General features: G+C 47.2%; 1 protein-coding gene across 2 annotated transcripts in view; it reads left to right on the forward strand.

Annotated features, from left to right (window-relative positions):
• The first annotated feature begins 7,122 nt into the window (after positions 1–7,122).
• Positions 7,123–17,436, forward strand: part of Lonrf3 (LON peptidase N-terminal domain and ring finger 3) — a 33,415-nt gene continuing 23,101 nt past the window's right edge. Inside the window, exons 1-4 of one of the 2 annotated variants that reach the window (XM_032890101.1) lie at positions 7,123–8,109; positions 9,684–9,698; positions 10,853–10,956; positions 14,140–14,262. In XM_032890101.1, coding sequence (XP_032745992.1) covers positions 7,131–8,109; positions 9,684–9,698; positions 10,853–10,956; positions 14,140–14,262 — 1,221 coding nt within the window. In that variant the 5' untranslated portion in view covers positions 7,123–7,130. Of the gene's footprint in view, positions 8,110–9,683; positions 9,699–10,852; positions 10,957–14,016; positions 14,263–17,436 lie in introns of those variants that run through there. The other variant, XM_032890100.1, reaches the window with a different exon arrangement.

Raw genomic sequence — 17,436 nt, forward strand, 5'->3', positions numbered from 1 at the left:
AGGAGCTGAAGAGGTTTGTAACCCCATCAGAAGAACAACAGTATCAGCCAACACCCCACCCCGAGCTCCCAGGGACTAAACTACCAACCAAAGAGTACACATGGAGGGACCCATGGCTCTAGCCGCATATGTAGAAGGGGATGGCCTTGTCTGGCATCAATAGGGCAGTAGGCCTTGGTCTATAAAAATCATATCCTCAGTGTAGAGGGAATGCAGGGTGTTGAGGTGGGAGTGGGTGGGTGGGAATGGGAGCATCTTCATAGAAGCAGGGAGAGAGGGGAGGGGGGATGGGAGAGGGGGAAAAGGGGATAACATTGAAATGTAACATACAATTATCCAATAAAAAAAATAAAATGCCAGTTTAAAACTTCAATGAGATAACACAACATGCACTACGGCAGCTTCTATTTTTAAAATGTGTTGACAAGAAGTGGAGAAGTTAGAATCCTTGCGCATTGTTACTGGGGATATAAAATGGTCCAGTTGTTGTGGAAAATGCTATAAATTTCCTTTAAAAAAAAAAGAGGTGCCTACCACATGGTCCAGCAATGCCACTTCTATGTATATACCTTACAGTATTAATCATAGGATCTCAAAGGATATTTTGTTTACCTCAACTTCAAAGGTGGTACTATATACAATAACTCAAGGTAGCGTGTTTGGTGTCCATTAATAGAGGAATTGATAAACGTAGACTGTCAATATTATTATTCATCCTTTTAAATGTTGAGAAAATTGGAAAAAGCTTAACTGCTAATTCTGACCATTTCCTAGTCTTGCCAGTGTCAGGAAATTCACTGCTGACCAATCTTTTTTTGCTTGTTTTTATTTATCTATTTAATTTTTTAAAACAGGGTAAAATAAATTTAATGTATGATTATTTTTTAATGTAATTTAATCTTATTTATTTACATTCAAGCCCTTGCCCCACCTCCCAGTCCCCCCACCGACAGTTCCTCATCATGCCTCCCCCTTCTCTGGGGTGTCAGATCTCTTGAGGATTAGGAGCATCTTCTCCCACTGAGGACAGACCAAGCAGACCTCTGCTATATATGTACAGGGGACTTCAAAGCAGCCCGTGTATGCTGCCGTGTATGCTCAGTCTCTGGGAGCTCCCTAGGGTCCAGGTTAGTTGAGATTGCTGGTCTTCCTATGGGGTCTCCCTTCCCTACAGTTTTTTCAATCCTTTCTCTAATTCAACCATAGGGGTTCCCGACTTCAGTCTAATGGTTGGGTGTAAGTATCTAAGTATGCGTCAGTCAGCTGCTGGTAGAGCCTCCCAAAGGACAGCCATCATAGACTCCTGTCTTCAGTCTCTTCTCTATTTTTGTCGTTGCAGTTCTTTTAGACAGGAACAATTCTGGGTCAGTGCTTTGACTGTGGGATGGCAACGCCATCCCTTCACTTGATGCCCTGTCTTTCTATTGGAGGTGAACTCTACAAGTTCCCTCTCCCCACTGTTGGGCATTTCATCTAAGGTCCCTCCCTTTAAGTCTTGAGAGTCTCTCACCTCCCAGGTCTCTGGTACATTCAAGAAGGTCCCCCTACCTCCCACTCCCCTGGGTTGCATTTTTCCATTCATTCTCTAGCCCCCAGGGCTTCTCTCCTGCCCCCCCAATACCTGATTATGATATTTTTATTAAATTATCTCATTTATTTACATTCCAAATGTTGTCCTCCCCTTCTTGGTCATCCCTTCCAGAGTTCTTCAACCTCTTTGTCTCTGAGAGTTTGCCCTCCCCACCCCCCTCACCCATACCCCACCACCCCACCTCCTAGCATCCCCCTTCCCTGGGGCATCAAGACTTTACAGGATTAGGTGTATCCTCTCTCCCACTGAAGTCAGACAAGGCAGCCCTCTGCTACATATGTGCCCATGCCAGGGGCAATCTTTTGTAATTGGCCTTTTATTTTTTTTCTCTCCTTAGGCCACAGTGCTCCTGGCCAGAGCCTCTAGAGCTTTCCTACTGTCCACTGTTCCACTGTGTCCTAAGTGAGGATCCAGGCTAGTTTATTCTTCTCCTGGAGAGAAGATGCTTATTCTGAAGGTGGCACAAACACATTTTCCTCATAATCATTGACAGATGGCTGTGGATCCCTTCTGTTCCCAGGAATGATATCAGGACTGTGCCTTTTCCATCACTGGGAGCTGTGACAGTGACATTGGACATCATTATTAATAGGTAAAGAACATACATAAGGAGAAGGAGAAATTGGTTTGGGCTGAGTCACACAGTGGAGTTAAAACAGCATGCCCCCGGGATAAGCCTTGCTGTGGCTTTCCTATGTGTCTGCCAGCTCCACAACCTTGCTTGTTTTCTGTACTTTGAACAACAGATTCACTGGCTGTGGAAGCAGGTCTGAAAAATAAAGAACTTTCTCGGTTTAGTATTTTATGATCTTCCTTGTTTCCTGCTTGGCAAGATACCTCACCATTGAAAATCTCTAGTACTTCAATTTGCCCTCCACTCAGATGTAGCAAAGAACTTCTAGTATCCCTGGGGTCCTTTGGAGATAGCAAGTATGAAGTGGGGAGTGTAAGAGCTGCCTCATCCTTTGCACGGGTGAACACCAGACCACACGGAGCATCATACTTGCCTGGGGAGTCTTAAAACTACAAATGCTTGGGCTAGGCGGGCAGTGCAGTGGAAGAGCGCCTGCTGAAGCTGTGTGAGGCCCTAGGTTCAATTCTCAACACCACAAAAAGATACCCTGGGCCTTGACCAGCTCAACTTTGAATGTTACCCCTTTCTCAGGGATCCCAGCCCCAATGTCAAGGGAGTTCCCTTTGAGTTGAGAAGCAGCAGTTCACATCCCTGCCACCTAGCTCATAGGCACCTTCTTTGTGAGATAGAAAGTGTTGCCTTCTGTTATCTTTTTTTTTCTCTTCTGGTATCTTTGAGCACTCCCATGAACACACTGGTCCCCTAGCCTTGATACTTCTTACACAGCGTCTATTGTCTTCACCTAACTGCGTCAGAGCTTTGCTTCTTCTTTCTTCTGGGAGTCACTGGAGATAAGTGAGTGTGTTTACCATTATGTTATTGCTCCAAAAATGCTAACTTCATTAGCACACAGCACATACCCGGTTCACATTGGTTGAACTGATGGAAGTCCTGTGGATGGGAAAGCTGACATAATTTCTTATTTGGACAGAAGCTCTTCATCCTTTGGAAGAAAATGATCACATGGGAAAACTCACATAAAGGCAGAAGCCCTAGTTGGGGACTAGCTCAGTGGGAGAGCGCTTGCCTAGGAAGCGCAAGGCCCTGGGTTTGGTCCCCAGCTCCAAAAAAAAAAAAAAAAAAAAAAAAAAAAGACAGAAGCCCTGGCTTCAGATCCTGGCTGTGTCCTGAACTCCCATTGTGACTTGTATTAAGTCACTAGCATTCCCTGTCACACAGCTTCCTCATCTGTAAAACCAGGGCTGATAAGTAAGCGTCATCATAATTCTAGGCTTGGGCTAGTCTGCATAAAAATGGACAGTCTTTTGCTCACATCAAGGTGTGAAGACCTTTAAAGAGTATAATTCGACCCCAGTTCTGAAATGAGGAACTTGAATAAAGTATATGATTTGTCTGCATTCTCTCTCTCTCTCTCTCTCTCTCTCTCTCTCTCTCTCTCTCTGTGTGTGTGTGTGTGTGTGTGTGTGTGTATAGGAAAATCATTCTAACTTCTTACCCATATCCTTGACACAGAACTCTTTCACGTCCCAGGAATGTCAAAGCATTCATTATCGACATACCTGCTCTCTTCTTTTTGTTAATAAACCAGGGCAGAGGTACATTGCAGCTGGATCTCTGCTTGACTCTCTGAATGTTTCCAGTCTGTACTAAGATTTTCATTATTATGTGTAATAAAACCTGTTCAAGTAATGTATTTTGAGGAGGATTGTTGTTGGGTTTTTCGTCATGGGCTTCTAGTTGACTCAGAAAGTCAATACAGAACATTAGAGACAAGATGTACTACTATCCAAAAAGAAAACACATGAGCTCTAAGGGTTGCTTAACAAAAGCTCCAGTACCTGGAATACAGTCTGCTACATAGGCAATACTCAAAATAAAATCTGAAAATGGATAAAAATGCCAGTGACTCTCAAATTTTTATTTTAAAGAGAAATTTTTTAATAAAATTGTATCTCAAATGAGATGGGTATGAAGCTTTCTTGGGTTAAGGGGAGGAACTAGGGGGTCCAGCTCTGCTTAGACTCCCCTCTGGAACCCAGGGAGTTTCTGCAGAGCCCAACTGAAAAGCTTTTCTTGTAGCTTGTAAAAATGAGAAGTGTTTCGTTTTTTGCTCTTTCCCCAGTTCACTTTGACTATGTGCAATCTTAATAAAAATAAAACAGAATGGGATCTTTCAGTGGGAATATGTGTATCTGAAAAGAAAAGATTGCCAACTCCCTCCACCTACCCTCACTCCAGGAATCCTCCAGTTATTACTGGGGGAGCATGGAAGAAGTTATTTTCAGTAGGAGACTTCCACTTGATCCACAAACATATATGAAGCTAGTGTTTGTTTAACTTACATAAAGAAGGAAAGAAAAACACTGCGGCAGTTTTGCCAGCATTCGGTAGACTGCTCTTTGGGTGGAGTCTACTACAGTAGTTCACAATGTCAAGCTCTTCCGTGGAATCTGGTCTGGTCAGCAGCCAGCTAGGTGCAACTGCCCTTTGCAGCAGAGCCTCCTCTAGTTCCCTAATAATCAGAAACATTCTTAGCCAAATTCATGGCCTACCTCCCATACATGCAGCTATCCAGAAGGGGCCTGGAAAGCACATCCTTCCCCATGTAGGCAGGACGGTGAACTTCTGCCCAGTCTGGCCTGACATCCATGTTTCCCCATCACCAATAGGTTATGGAAGGTGTGGGGGGGGGTAAATTCAAGGAGGTTACTAGACAGAGTGGTTTGGGAAGCAAGGCACATCCTCACCACTGCCTTTGGAAGACAATTTGGGATAATGTTTTGGCTATGTCAAAGGAATAGTGCTTTTACATTAAGGGTTCATTGTTACCGGTGTCCTGGCCCTTTCCAGTGAACCTTTTCATGCCCTACAGATTGGCCTTCCTTATAGGTGTCAGAAGTGGTGGGCATATAACTAGTTCTCAGAATTCCATTTGACAGCAGAGTAAACTAAGGGGTGAAATGGGTGTCCCAGCCCCCAGAGAGCAAACCACTAGAAACTGCAGCTTCTTCTCTACTGACTTCTCTGCTTCCTCCGTCTCACAGTCAGTCTCCTGATTAGAACCTCCCTCAGCTTGAATCCTGATAGAACCTGCTTTTCAGAAGCTGCTGAATTTAGTCTCAGTCCGTGTGCCCCACCCCACCTGACCTGCATGGAATATGGAATAGTTGTCTCAGATTCAATCGTTAACACTTGAGCTTTCAGTTTAGGATCAAGAGCATCCAAGGTTAGTGCTGGAGGAAATTTTGGGACTCCAAGGATTTATTTGATGTCTGTGTGACAGCAAATCAAGGCAAAGCCAAAGCCAGACCAAGTTTTCCTGCCTTCCTAATTGGATCCTGAGCCTACTTTTCTTGCTCTCTTTCTAATCTATGAACTGCCTCCCTTCTCTACTCTGTCCCTCAGGGTCCCGTCTGAACAGAGGGGAGTTGCTCTGAAGTGCGCTACACATTATTCTCTGGGATCTTGATGTTTATTGGCTTAAAGCTGGATTAAGGACCTCAGTGCTAGGAAAGAAACAAGACCCATCCTGGCTAAAACCATCCCAGACATTTGTTTGGAAGTGAAAATAACAGGTTTAGTTGATATTGCCCAAGACCCCCCAGCTTAATGGCCACAGCAGGAGGCAACTTGGTGGTGTTCTGCTTGGAATCTTACTTGAGCACTGCCCAGGACCTGTAGGTGCGGGAAGGAGGAGGAAGATGATTGAAAGTAAGCCTGACTGAACTCAGCCTTCCGAAAGAGCAATGTAACTGTCCTGAAGTGGGGTATTCCGAAACCCTGCCTGTTCATTTTGTTCATGGCTCTTGTGTGAAATGCAAAGGCCAGCGGTAAACAAACCCGTGTGATTTGTGACCAGTCTGACATTTTTTTAGGGGTGCCTGGTTGAGGACTCCCCGCCCCCAGCCCAAACCAGGCACTACAGCTTGTGTTCAGCCTAGCGCAAGGGTGCAAACCCTAAAGTGAGGCACCGCTGCCAGAAGTCAGTTCTCGTGAACCTGGAGGCTGTTTGGCAGCTGGGCTGTGACTAAATTCTCTGACTTTTTTTCTGGACTCGCTCCGTCTTGGGCCTGTGACTTCCCTCTGCTACTCTCTCACGCCCCCGAGTGTACAGCGAACTCAACAAACTCAGCCCTCAAGGTGGTGCCCATCTGGTCTCTGGGTTCTGGAGCCAGTGAATCTCCAGCGGGGTGCCCGCTGCCTGCCCCAGCACCGGTCCCCGAGTTAGGGAGGAAAAAGAGAGGAAAACCAGAGGGCGCCTCCATGGGGTCCCAGTGAGTGAGCTATCAGATATACATTCTTCCCTTGCAGCCCGCCATGGACTGCCTAACTTCTTTTATCCCCTGGACTCTGCTCGGAATTCGCTGCCTTAGTAAGAAACAAAGAACTCCCGAAACTGTCCTAAGTCTCTTTTGGGGGAATCCCCCAGGAAACCCAGGAGCGCTTAGAGCTCTTCTAGGGAACAAATGAGGACTTCTTGGGTGTCCCTGGGTGCCTTTGCAGACAGCAGCCATCGCCCCCTGGAGGGGAGCCTGGCATTCCAGCAACTTCTGTGACTGGAGCCCATAGGGACCGGTCTCTCGGGCGGGGGACTCCAGCAAGCAGCTGGCAGAGCGGACCTGTTTGCAGACTACTTTTGAGGTGGGATGGGAAAGTGTTTAGAGATGGAAAAGTGTAGAAGAAGAGGTCGTGTACCTCTCCCCAGTCCAGAAAGGACCCAAAGGCGCGAGTGACAAAGAAAGAGTAAATGCAAACAACCTCGAAAAAGAAGCCAAGAAAAGCCAAGCCAAAAGAAGCAAGCGCAAAGCTGTTACAAAACTGTCTGGTTTTGTAACAATTTCCTCGCTGCCGGCCAATGAGCAGCATGGTAGGAGTCACGTGGTCGCGTTTTATATAACGCTTCGCTGAGACAAGACAGTTATTAGGCAGCGCGGGGCAGCCGGCATGGAGCTCGGGAGGCGAGGCAGACTCGCGCGCGCGGCGATCCCGCCTTCTCGTCAGCGCAGCCCCTTCCAGCCGCCGCTCTTTTTCCTGCTGGTTCCCTGTTCTAGACGCCTCTCCTCACTCCAACCTCCGCAGTTCCCTCTCTCAATGGATTCCCTTCAGACCGCACAGATGGTGAGCTTGTCCGCCGAGCTCGGCAGCAACAACTTGGAGCTGGCGGAGCCGGAGGAGCCGGCGGCATCGATGGCGGTAGGAGAGTCAGCCGCCCACCCGGAGAAGGTGACACCCGAGGGCTCCCAACCTCCCGGGGCTCCAGAGCCCGAGCAAAGCCAGCCTCTGGCGGCCTCGACGCCGCCGGAGTGCAAAGTCCTGCTCACGCAGGCGGATGCCTTGGCATCCGGGGGGCACCTTCGGGAAGCCCTCGAGGTGTACCGACAGCTCTCCGAGAGGCAGCAGCTCGTGGCGGAGCAGCTGGAGCAGCTAGTTCGCTGCCTGGCCGACAGTATCCCGCAAGACGAGCTGATGGCGGCCGCTCCTGCAGACCCGAGCGCCACTTCGAGCTGCTGCACCGTGGCGCTGAAAAAGGCAGGGGAGGCCGCGGCCGTGGTCCCCGAGGTATGGGATGGCTTTAAGTGCAGGAAGTGTCACGGGTTCCTCTCCGACCCGGTGTCCCTGTGGTGCGGCCACACCTTTTGTAAACTGTGCCTGGAGCGCGGGCGAGCCGCCGATAGGCGCTGCGCTCTGTGCGGGGTCAAGCTCTCCGCACTCATGGTGGCCAGTGGGAGGGCACGCGGGCCGCGGCGCTCGGGTCTGCAGGCGCCACTGCAACTGCGAGTCAACGTGGTACTCAGCGGCCTCCTGTGCAAGTTGTTCCCGGGCCCCGCGCGAGCGTCGCAACTCCGGCACGAGGGCAACCGGCTGTACCGTGAGCGCCAGGTGGAGGCGGCTCTGGTCAAGTACAACGAGGCTGTTCGTCTAGGTGAGTCCCCCTGCGCCGGCACCGGGGCTGTGCGGGCTTGTTCGCCACGCGAGGGGGGGGAACCGAGCCCCGCTGGGGAGACAGGGGGGGGGGGATGGACAGGGCAGACTTGGTTTCCTTGCTTGGAGTGGGGGGTGGGGTGGCAAGGGAAGAGCCCGTGGCCCACGTGGAGGTGGGAGGGGGGCATTGCTAGGAGTTTGTCTTCCCTACTTTGGCTTTTTTTTTTAGCAGTGCCTCACTCTTCTGATTGGTTGTTGGTTCTATCGCTTTTTTTTTTCTCGTGTTCTTTCCCTCTCTCCTTGCTTTTTTGCTCCTTTGCCTCCTGGTTCCAGTTTCTATCTGGTTCATCCCGTTCCTCTCTTTTTGCGCTTTTTTTCCCCTCAGTTTTGTCACTGTTTCGGTCTTGCTCAGTGTCACCGTCTCTATTTCTCTGTCTTTCTTGGACACTTTGGAGCTCGCTCTTACACCTGCCGTACCTTCCCTGTCAGCAAAGGAACTTGGCACTATTTTCCAAACTCCCGCGCGGTCCTCCTGGCTTTTACCAGCCGGAGGTGGCTTGCTGGCGCCCGAGTCCGTGGCTCCCGCCTCTGGGAGTTGTCCCTTCCGGGGCCGAGGCTCCCTGTGGGGTGGGTCCCGCCTGGAATTAGGTCAGGAGAGCACTGGTTGCATAAGGACCTCGAACCGCCCGGGCCGGCGGCCCCTCCCCCGCGCGGGCGGGCGGGCAAGCGGGCGGGCGGGCGGGCGGGCGGGCAGGCGGGGATTGTGTAACGCTGAGGTAACTGAAGTGGGCCACGCTCGCCTCAGAAACCATCCCATGAGCGTGTGCGGGGGGACGGAGGGGCTCGCTCCCCCGCTGCCCTGTGACTCATTGTCACCGTTTCCCTATCACACGATTCCTTGGCTGAAATAGATGCACTTGCCCCGCCCTCTCCACCCGCCGCAGTTAGACAGCCGGTGTCCCGACATCGAACCCTTTGACCCCTCTAACCCTATAGATGGCAGGTCCAGGCAACTGCTCTGGGTCCCCCAAGGAAACGGGGGGCTGACCACAAAGTGGGCATGTCTGTCTTAGTCCAAGTTGCCTGAGAGGGTCAGCTTTGTAACTTCAAGGGCAACCCGGCAGTCCCACATCTCTGCTTGACTGGAGTACCAGAGTTCTCCCAGGAACCTGTTTGCCCCTGCTGCCTCCTCCCACTCCAACCCAGGAAGTGGCCTTGGAACCAGGGGCTGGTGCCAGCCAGCACCTCTGCAGGCAGGGCACGGTGTCCAACTGAGCGAGTGTGGAGGCAGTTGGCTAAGCAGAAGAAGCTGTGTGATCCTAGGGCCTCCAGGGCCATCTCTGACAGATGGAGGAGGGATGGGATGGAGTCTCCTCACATTTCAGTTCCACCCAAGCCAGCAACAGGTAATTCAGAAGGGAGCAAAACCATGGGCTATAACTGATGAACACAGCTGTCCTCACAACACGCATCCTGCCTGCGCCTAAACAAAGCAGTCTATGAGCTGCCAATGGGCTGATGTCTGTTTCAGAAAAGTGTCAGAGAATACTGTAAACTCTATGCTAAAATCAATAGCAAGTAATGGGCACCCAGGACATCCCAGAGCATACATACTTTGGGATGGCAGGACAGATGCCAAACTTGTTCCTGCAACAGAAGCGCCAAGTTTGGAGTTGAGGAAGAAGCACAGACATATGAATGAAATAGGAGGGCCACGTATGTATGGAATTAACATTCCTTTTCATCCATTCCAAAAGGGGCCAGCTAGGAAAGCCCTTCCTACTTCCCTCTCTATCCTGCTGTCATTTCCCAGGAAGATCTTTTCCTGTAGCTTTTGTTAATAATCTTGGAGCAGTCAGGGTTTTTGAAAAGGCAATACAACTGCCACCATTCTAAGGGGGAAAAGGAGCCCCTTCCACAGACTATATTTATCCTGGCACTGGCTAATGTTCTATTATTCTAAATGCTGTACCCACACACAGTAAAAGGAACTTGCCTCCACCTAAGACCCAAAACTTTATAACATCAGCAATGGCTCTGACCAGCTGTGTGACCTGTTACATCACCTCATTGGCCTTAGTTTTCCTATCTGAAGAATGGGCAGGTCAAAGATCCGCTCAGGCCTGGACGGACTCTAGTGATTCAGTGATGGTGAGAGTAAGACTCCCAAAAGTTGTGTCAAGAAGGTACTTTCTCATTTGTTATCACTAAGAGGATGGACCTTGTAAATGCATAGCTATTTCCTCTAGGAAAGGTTCATATGCACTGGCCATTAGGGACAGAGGGAGGTATTGTTATGCTACAGGTCATCCCAACTGGAAGACTAACAGAGACTTGACTTGGTTGGAATCAAGATAGGGGTCCCAACTGGCTGCTTCTCTCTCTTCCCTGGCCTCATTCTTTTTGGACGGTGGTTCATTGAGAAGCCAGGTTGCTGGGCACTAACAGTGTGCATCTGCAGAACACTGCCAGGGTTTCCTCTAGGTGAAACTTTCTAATGTTCCATGGGCACTACACCTCTTAGGAACAAGGGCAACATTGCTGCTTTGCACGGTCAAGCTATGGTGTTGGTCAGGACAATATTAGGACTAGAAGTGACACTTACCACTTTGGGTCCTGTAGAAAGAGCTTAGATAACTTCTCTTCCCTCAAGATCCATTCTCATACAGGACTTACCATGTGCTTGTGCTGGGGGCCATTAATGAGGGATTTTTTTTTCTCATTTTCGCAGCTCAAATGACCATTTGCTTATAGCAATCGGTCCCAAATTCATTTCACCTTGGAGTCTCATGAGGATGCACTGCATGATGCAGAAATAGCATGTAAGCTACGGCCATCGGGTTTTAAGGTGAGTGTGGGCCAGGAGGGGTGGAAAGGGGCTATGCTGCAGAGATTGGCAAGGAGGGCTGTCTTCCTGGAGCAGGAGATGCTAGAGCTCCAGCAGAACAGGGGAGAAAATTTTCTAATGAGCTGGACAGTGCAGGGCATCCCTTGATGAAGAGAGGTCTAAGTCTGCAAGGGATTTCAATGAATCTGCGTTCAGTTGGTAACCTTCAAGAGAGATTTATACTTTTGTCAAATACAGAATCAGTAGCACAACCTGATTTCATGTCTCAGCTCTGCTGCTTTTCTGAACTGTACAGCTTTGGAAAGATTACTTAATTTCTGTGTTCAATGCCCTCACCTGTAACACGTTTATATCCAAAGCACCTTCTAAATAGGGCTGTTGTGGAGATTAGATAAGGTCATATATGGGACATGCTTGGAACAATGCATGTAGCATTATATAAGCATTTCCTATCACCACCACCACCATCATCACTCATAATTTTCTAGGGATAATAAAGAGAGGAATATAAGAAAGATATTCCTGCTCTGGTCCTTCAGGTTAACTGCTGATAGCCAGGCTTTTTGAGAACTCAAACAGCTTTTAGGTTTTTTTTAAAAGAGATCTTCATATTTTCACAATGGCTGGGCCATTTTGAATCATTAATACAGTCATTTGACATGCCACTATATCCCCAAAAATCTAGGTCACATGGGAGAGGTGGGAAGAAAGACAGGGGTAGATATCAACATAAGGGATACCTGAACAGAAAGCATCACTTCTGTGTCTCTCTGCCTAGCCTCGGGACCAATCTCTTCCACATGTCTGTATTCTGTTTAGTAGATTAGAATTGGGTCTGGGTATCGATCTTTGCAAAGTGTGACCACGGGGAAGTCACTACTTTCTCTGAAGCTCAAGCACTCTTAGTTGTTAAATGATGCTATTGCTATCTGCCATGATTGTTTCATGTATATGTAAGTATTATATAAGAGTATATAAAAGGATCAACAGTGAGAATGGCAACTCGTACATTCTCCAAGCTGTAACCATTACAGACGCTGTACAACCACAGGGTAGAAAAAGCAGTGTCTCCAAGACCAGGGCCACTGTGACTTATCTCAATCTCATCGGAACAGGTGTCCTCCGATCCAGAACATTCTGATGGTAGAAAGACTGTGGATTAGGCAATCCCTTCAATAATCTGCAGGCAGTTTCCCCGTCAGTCTAATTAAATACACTCTTCAGCAAATTACATGCAAACTCACACTGAACAGATAAATACTATAAAACAGTTTCCAGATAAATACTATAAAACAGTTTCAAACGGTTTAATTCAGATGTTGGTGCCTACTGATTTGATGTTAAACCTATGAAAATATTGGATAATCAGAAGTTTTACATGTCTAGGAACTTCAGATAAGGCCTTGTTGTGTCATGACCGTGCATTGGGATTCCAGGAGGATCATGGTTGAGCTCACCCTCGACTATTACAGTGAGCCCTTCTTGGGGAAAAACACACGTGGACTGGTAAACTTTGTCTATAATATTAGAGCAAACCTCATTGGTCTTTCATGAGAGAGTTTTCGTGGAGGTGATTGACTTTCTCTTTCCCAAGAAACCAATTTACAGCTTAATACAACTCACCAATACCTTAAGGTGCCACGGAGATGAGCTGTCTAACATCCATCAGGTAGCTGTGACTCGGGTAGCTGCCTTGGGAAAAGAGGGGTTTGCAGCCATTTCCAAAGGAAAACTAAATCTAGATACCATGGTGGGAAGAGCAGTGAGAATTATATCTAGATGCGGTGAGGAAAGGGGTTTCCACAGTGAAGGAGGAATTGGTGCAAGTGCTTGGCAGGGGTGTCATTTCCCTATAGGTGAGAGTAAAGGGAAAGGGAATGTTCAGAGAATTCTGCCGTCTTGGGGGCTGAAAGCCTCTAATGCATATACCTCCACACCCTGAGTTTTCTATTTTCCCACCATTTCTATAGTGAAATGCCAGTGTGAGCAGTCCAGTAGGCAGCCCAATTCTGTCCATCCATCTAGGGTTTAATGTAATGGCTACAACCTGTTGAAGTATTGTGTCAGTAGGGTAAGCTAATCACACGAGAAAGGAAGGTGGAGTTGTTACTACTGCATTGATTATCAGACCTCTAGAGGGCCTTCCCAGTTTTCTCTCCAGTCCCAGCCCCAGGTTGCTCTGAGCGTACTGGCTAGCCCTTCTCCCCAGTGTTGGGTCATTGTTACAGGAGCAACAAGGAGTGTGTGTCACAAGACAGGGTTTCAGAAAGAAGTGAGGGTGTAGAAAAGATCCCAAGAGGTTGAAGTCTGGCCCAGCCAGGTCCTGATACTATGCTGATACATGCTAGAAGAGGAAGCAGAGAAATGGCCACCAGATGAAACCTGGGCCTTTTCATTCACACTCGTCACAAAGAGAAGGCCACGCTTTATGCTCTTTTTTCTTCCTTGCCTCTCACAGGATGCTGCTTAGGCCCTTCTAAGGAGTTTAGCCCATCAGCACATGGATTTGAATCTGGAGGCCATATAACTTCCCAATAGCTGTAAAATGTGCAGCAAGAGAGGAAAAGACAGCTAAGTTTCTGTAAGCAAAAGCATTAGCTCAGTCGCTGCTCAGCCTTCTGAAAGGTGGTCTACCTTTGTGCGGGAAAGAAGTCCTGGGACCACGATTCTAGTTCTAGATTGCTTCGAGTGACCTCTGAAATCACAGAGGGTCCACGATCTGTCTTTCAGGCCTCTGTAGAAACGATTGGCTCACTGTGGCCACGACTGTCTTTACAGACCAGTGCAAAAGAGAGGCAAATCATTTCTGGATGAACATTGGAAACTTTGAGCTATTATAGCATAGGTTAAATGGAGGTGGTATGTTTGATCTCACAGTTGTTGTGGGCGAGAGGAAAAAAACAGTAGCTAAAAATGTGGGCTTTGATATATTCAGTCCCGGTTTCAATAGTGACTTCACAGCTTCCAGCTGCTGTATTTTCAAGTCTTCTCTGGATTTCCTTTGACTGTCTTTTAAATGGGATTTAAAGTAGTTTACCAGGAGGACTTGGATGAAAATAAAAGTCTTTTGACAAGACTCCACCTGATAGTGACTGCTCAGTAAGTACTCAGCGATTGCTGTTTATTGTAGCTACAGTTAAGAAGGTCAATAAGATGTGATTGACTGCGATGGTTTTCTTCCAGGCACACTTCAGAAAAGCACAAGCTTTAGCCACCCTAGGCAAAGTGAAAGAAGCACTCAGAGAATTTCTCTACTGTGTATCCCTTGATGGAAAGAACAAGAGAGCCAGATCTGAAGCGCAAAGGGTGAGTTGAGTGACCTAGGGTTAGCTGCCTAGTAGATCCCCATCACTCTGTCTTCTTTAGGGAGAAGGATGAAGATGCTACCCTATTCGGTATTTGTGGTCCTGAGTGGGTGCTTCTCTGGGCTTAAGGGGCATGAAAGAGATGCCAACTGATTGCCCAGAAGCCCCGTCATTCTGGTATGTACTATCAAATTGGCAGGTCCTACTGTTTTTTATAGGAGCCAGTAATGAATGCTTTGACTTGGAATCAGTGGGATATAAAACAAAACTAAACCAAGCACGCTAACCTGGGGATGAAGACTCACTAAAGAGTCAATTTGTGGATGAGGGCCAGATGGTGGTGCTGCTGTATAACTTTTCTTTGGCTGAATCACAAGTTTCACTAGTCACACATGGAGGACAGCTCCTGGGAAAGGTCTCCATGTTGCTTGCCACATACAGAACGCAAACCTTCACGTCTTCTGCTCAAAAACTAAACCTACTATCTTACAAATGCAAGTCAGAGACCATTATGAAAGAATAACTAGCCAGGCCACTGTAGAAATTGTTCCGTTCCAGGAGATGATGATTGTAAAACAATTATCATGAGAAATACCAAGAACTTGATTGAAAGGTCAAGCATCCTCATTGGACAGGCTTTGACTTTTATTGCGTTTTGTACATTTATTCTTCTGGTGTCTGAATAATTGGCCTGGAAGTTGGATGTTGACACTCAGTGATTGTTTTGCTTTTCTGTCCCCATACACTGTTCAACACCAAGCCACAAGCCCTTCTATACTCTCCCTGCCCCTGTGTAATGGATTGGAAGGGGATGGGTAGAAGAAAGTGGACAAGAGACAGAGCTGGTCTCTGAAGACTCTAGAAAGGAATATTTAGCAAAACTAATAAAGTTGGCAGAAGCTGGACTCTGGATTTTCTGACACTGGCAGGAAATGTCCTGTCTGGGGAAAAAAATTGACCTGGTTTGTGGGAGGGGGCTTGGGGGGTAAGGTTTTATTGGAAGGGGTATCAAAGCAGAATTATTAGCAATCTATGGGCCTTTCCTAAAACTTAAGTGTAGTCACTCCATAGCATAACACTAGCTGAGCATTGCCTATGTGCCAGCCACTTGGTTGAAGGTTCCACTTTGATTCCCATAACCTCACTGTTATCTCTAGATGAGAAATCTGAGGTCAGTGAGTTTTTTTTGGAGGCCACTGCTTCTTTTGCTTTTTATTTTTCCCTCAGGTGGCCCGAGAGGTTCTGGCATCATCAATTGAACTAACCTCTCTCCAGTTTGCTTTCATAGATAGGCTGCTGTCGCTTCTATACCTGCCTGATGAAAGGCAAGGCATTGTGTGAAACTCTGGAGACCCAAGGGAGCCTAAGTGCCTTTTGGAACATACAAGCTTTTGTTGGTTAAGATAAATGCCAGGCAATACAAGTGAAAGTGTGCTTACAAGAAGCATTACAAAATTCTGAAATTAATGTAAGAATTTGGAGGCATATTTCTGTTGAATGTGGTGAAGCTATAGCAACCATTTAAGTACACGGAGAGGCTTCAACTGCATTGTATTCTAGTTTTAGGGCCAAACATGTGAAAATTAGTCTAGATGTATGGGGTATTAATAAGCCTCCTCATAACTCACAGTCCTCTGATTTATTTTGAATTACAGATTCTCGCCCTCTCCTCTTTCTTAACCCAGTTGGGCCTTTCTATGACTGAAGTTACAGCAGAATCAACTTTCATTCATATAGAATGATTATTCTCACTGAAAGTTGACCCTAACTTTTGTTTTCCAAAGACATTGAGAAGGCCTTCAGGGAGATCTTTAGTAGTAAAAAGCCAAGAAGGAACTGCTATTATTCCTGGCCTTGTTTCTTTGATTTTGACCTCCTGGCCTCCTTTTCACCTTGTTTACGGGTGCTGCTAATGCCACCTCCCAGGGAGACTTTGTCTCCAGTGGATATGTCCTTTGGGCCCCTTATAGGTTCTGAGAAGTCAAGTTGATTCCTGGGGAGTGGTGGAGCTCTAAACGATTATATATATGACTCTGGGCACCTAGGTGTGCCTTCCAACCATTGTCAATTTATATCTGGAAAGTAGGTTTTTAGCATTGCAAGGGAACATAAACATCTCACCGAGGATTTAAGGCACCTGAGCGCTAGGTTTCTTTTTGATCCCTTGGATACATAAATGCCATCATCATTTTCATGAATATGTTGTATATTTATTAGGCCCTTATTGATGGCTGGAGAGAAAGACTTATTCTGTGACACACTTCCAGTGCAAAGTAAGATGGTATAGTTTAAAGTTTGGTATTCTCTTCTGTTGAGAACATGAGCTGAGATTAGAGAGATGTGGGTATTAGGGCAAGGCAGCACTTGAGCAGAACTTTGAATACCACGCACTGCTTGGATCCATGGAAAGTGCTGACACAGGAGGGAACACCATGAAGAAACCTCTGAGGACAAGCAGAAGAATAAATCAAACTTTGAGTTTAGTGTTCTTTCAAAGTCTCTTGGTAAATTAACACTCCTGACTATGGAGACTGAACTACAGCGCGGGGCATTCTTTAGTGGGTCTCCAAACATGGCGGGGTCTTCTAAGTGATAAACATTGGAGTATGTTTTGGAGGCCCAGTGATCTGCCCTCTTTCTTGGTGTTTTACACACACACACACACACACACACACACACACACACACACACACACACACACGAGGATGGGACAGACAGACAGACAGACACATACATACATACTTAAATAGAATCCCTAACCCCTGCAGGCATAGGGGAGAATGGAAACAAGAATGTGAACAGCTAATGGTACAACCTGCCCCCAAATGCTTATCTTTGATTCCTAGACCCTCTGTTCTTTCCTCCCTTGCCAGTGTATCCAATTGCAAGGGAACCTGCCTACCCCTAGGTACTTGATCTTAAAACCTGACATTTTCTGCAGAGATGATCAGGATGAGGAAGAGGCTGGAAGGGGAGAGGAAGTTTGAGCTCTGCTTTCCTAACACTTTACTGCTCAGGCCTCCGATGTGGATGAGAGAGCAAAATGGATAGACAGAAAAACAGTAGCGAACAGTGCAGATTGCTTCCCAGCCAGTTGAGTTGTTATAGATTGGACTCTCCATTCTTCACTGAGGAGTCCTAATTTGTTTTTCCTCTGCTGTGATAAACACCATTA

This window comes from Rattus rattus, chromosome X (genome assembly GCF_011064425.1).
Source record: "Rattus rattus isolate New Zealand chromosome X, Rrattus_CSIRO_v1, whole genome shotgun sequence".
Taxonomy (NCBI): Eukaryota; Metazoa; Chordata; class Mammalia; order Rodentia; family Muridae; genus Rattus; species Rattus rattus.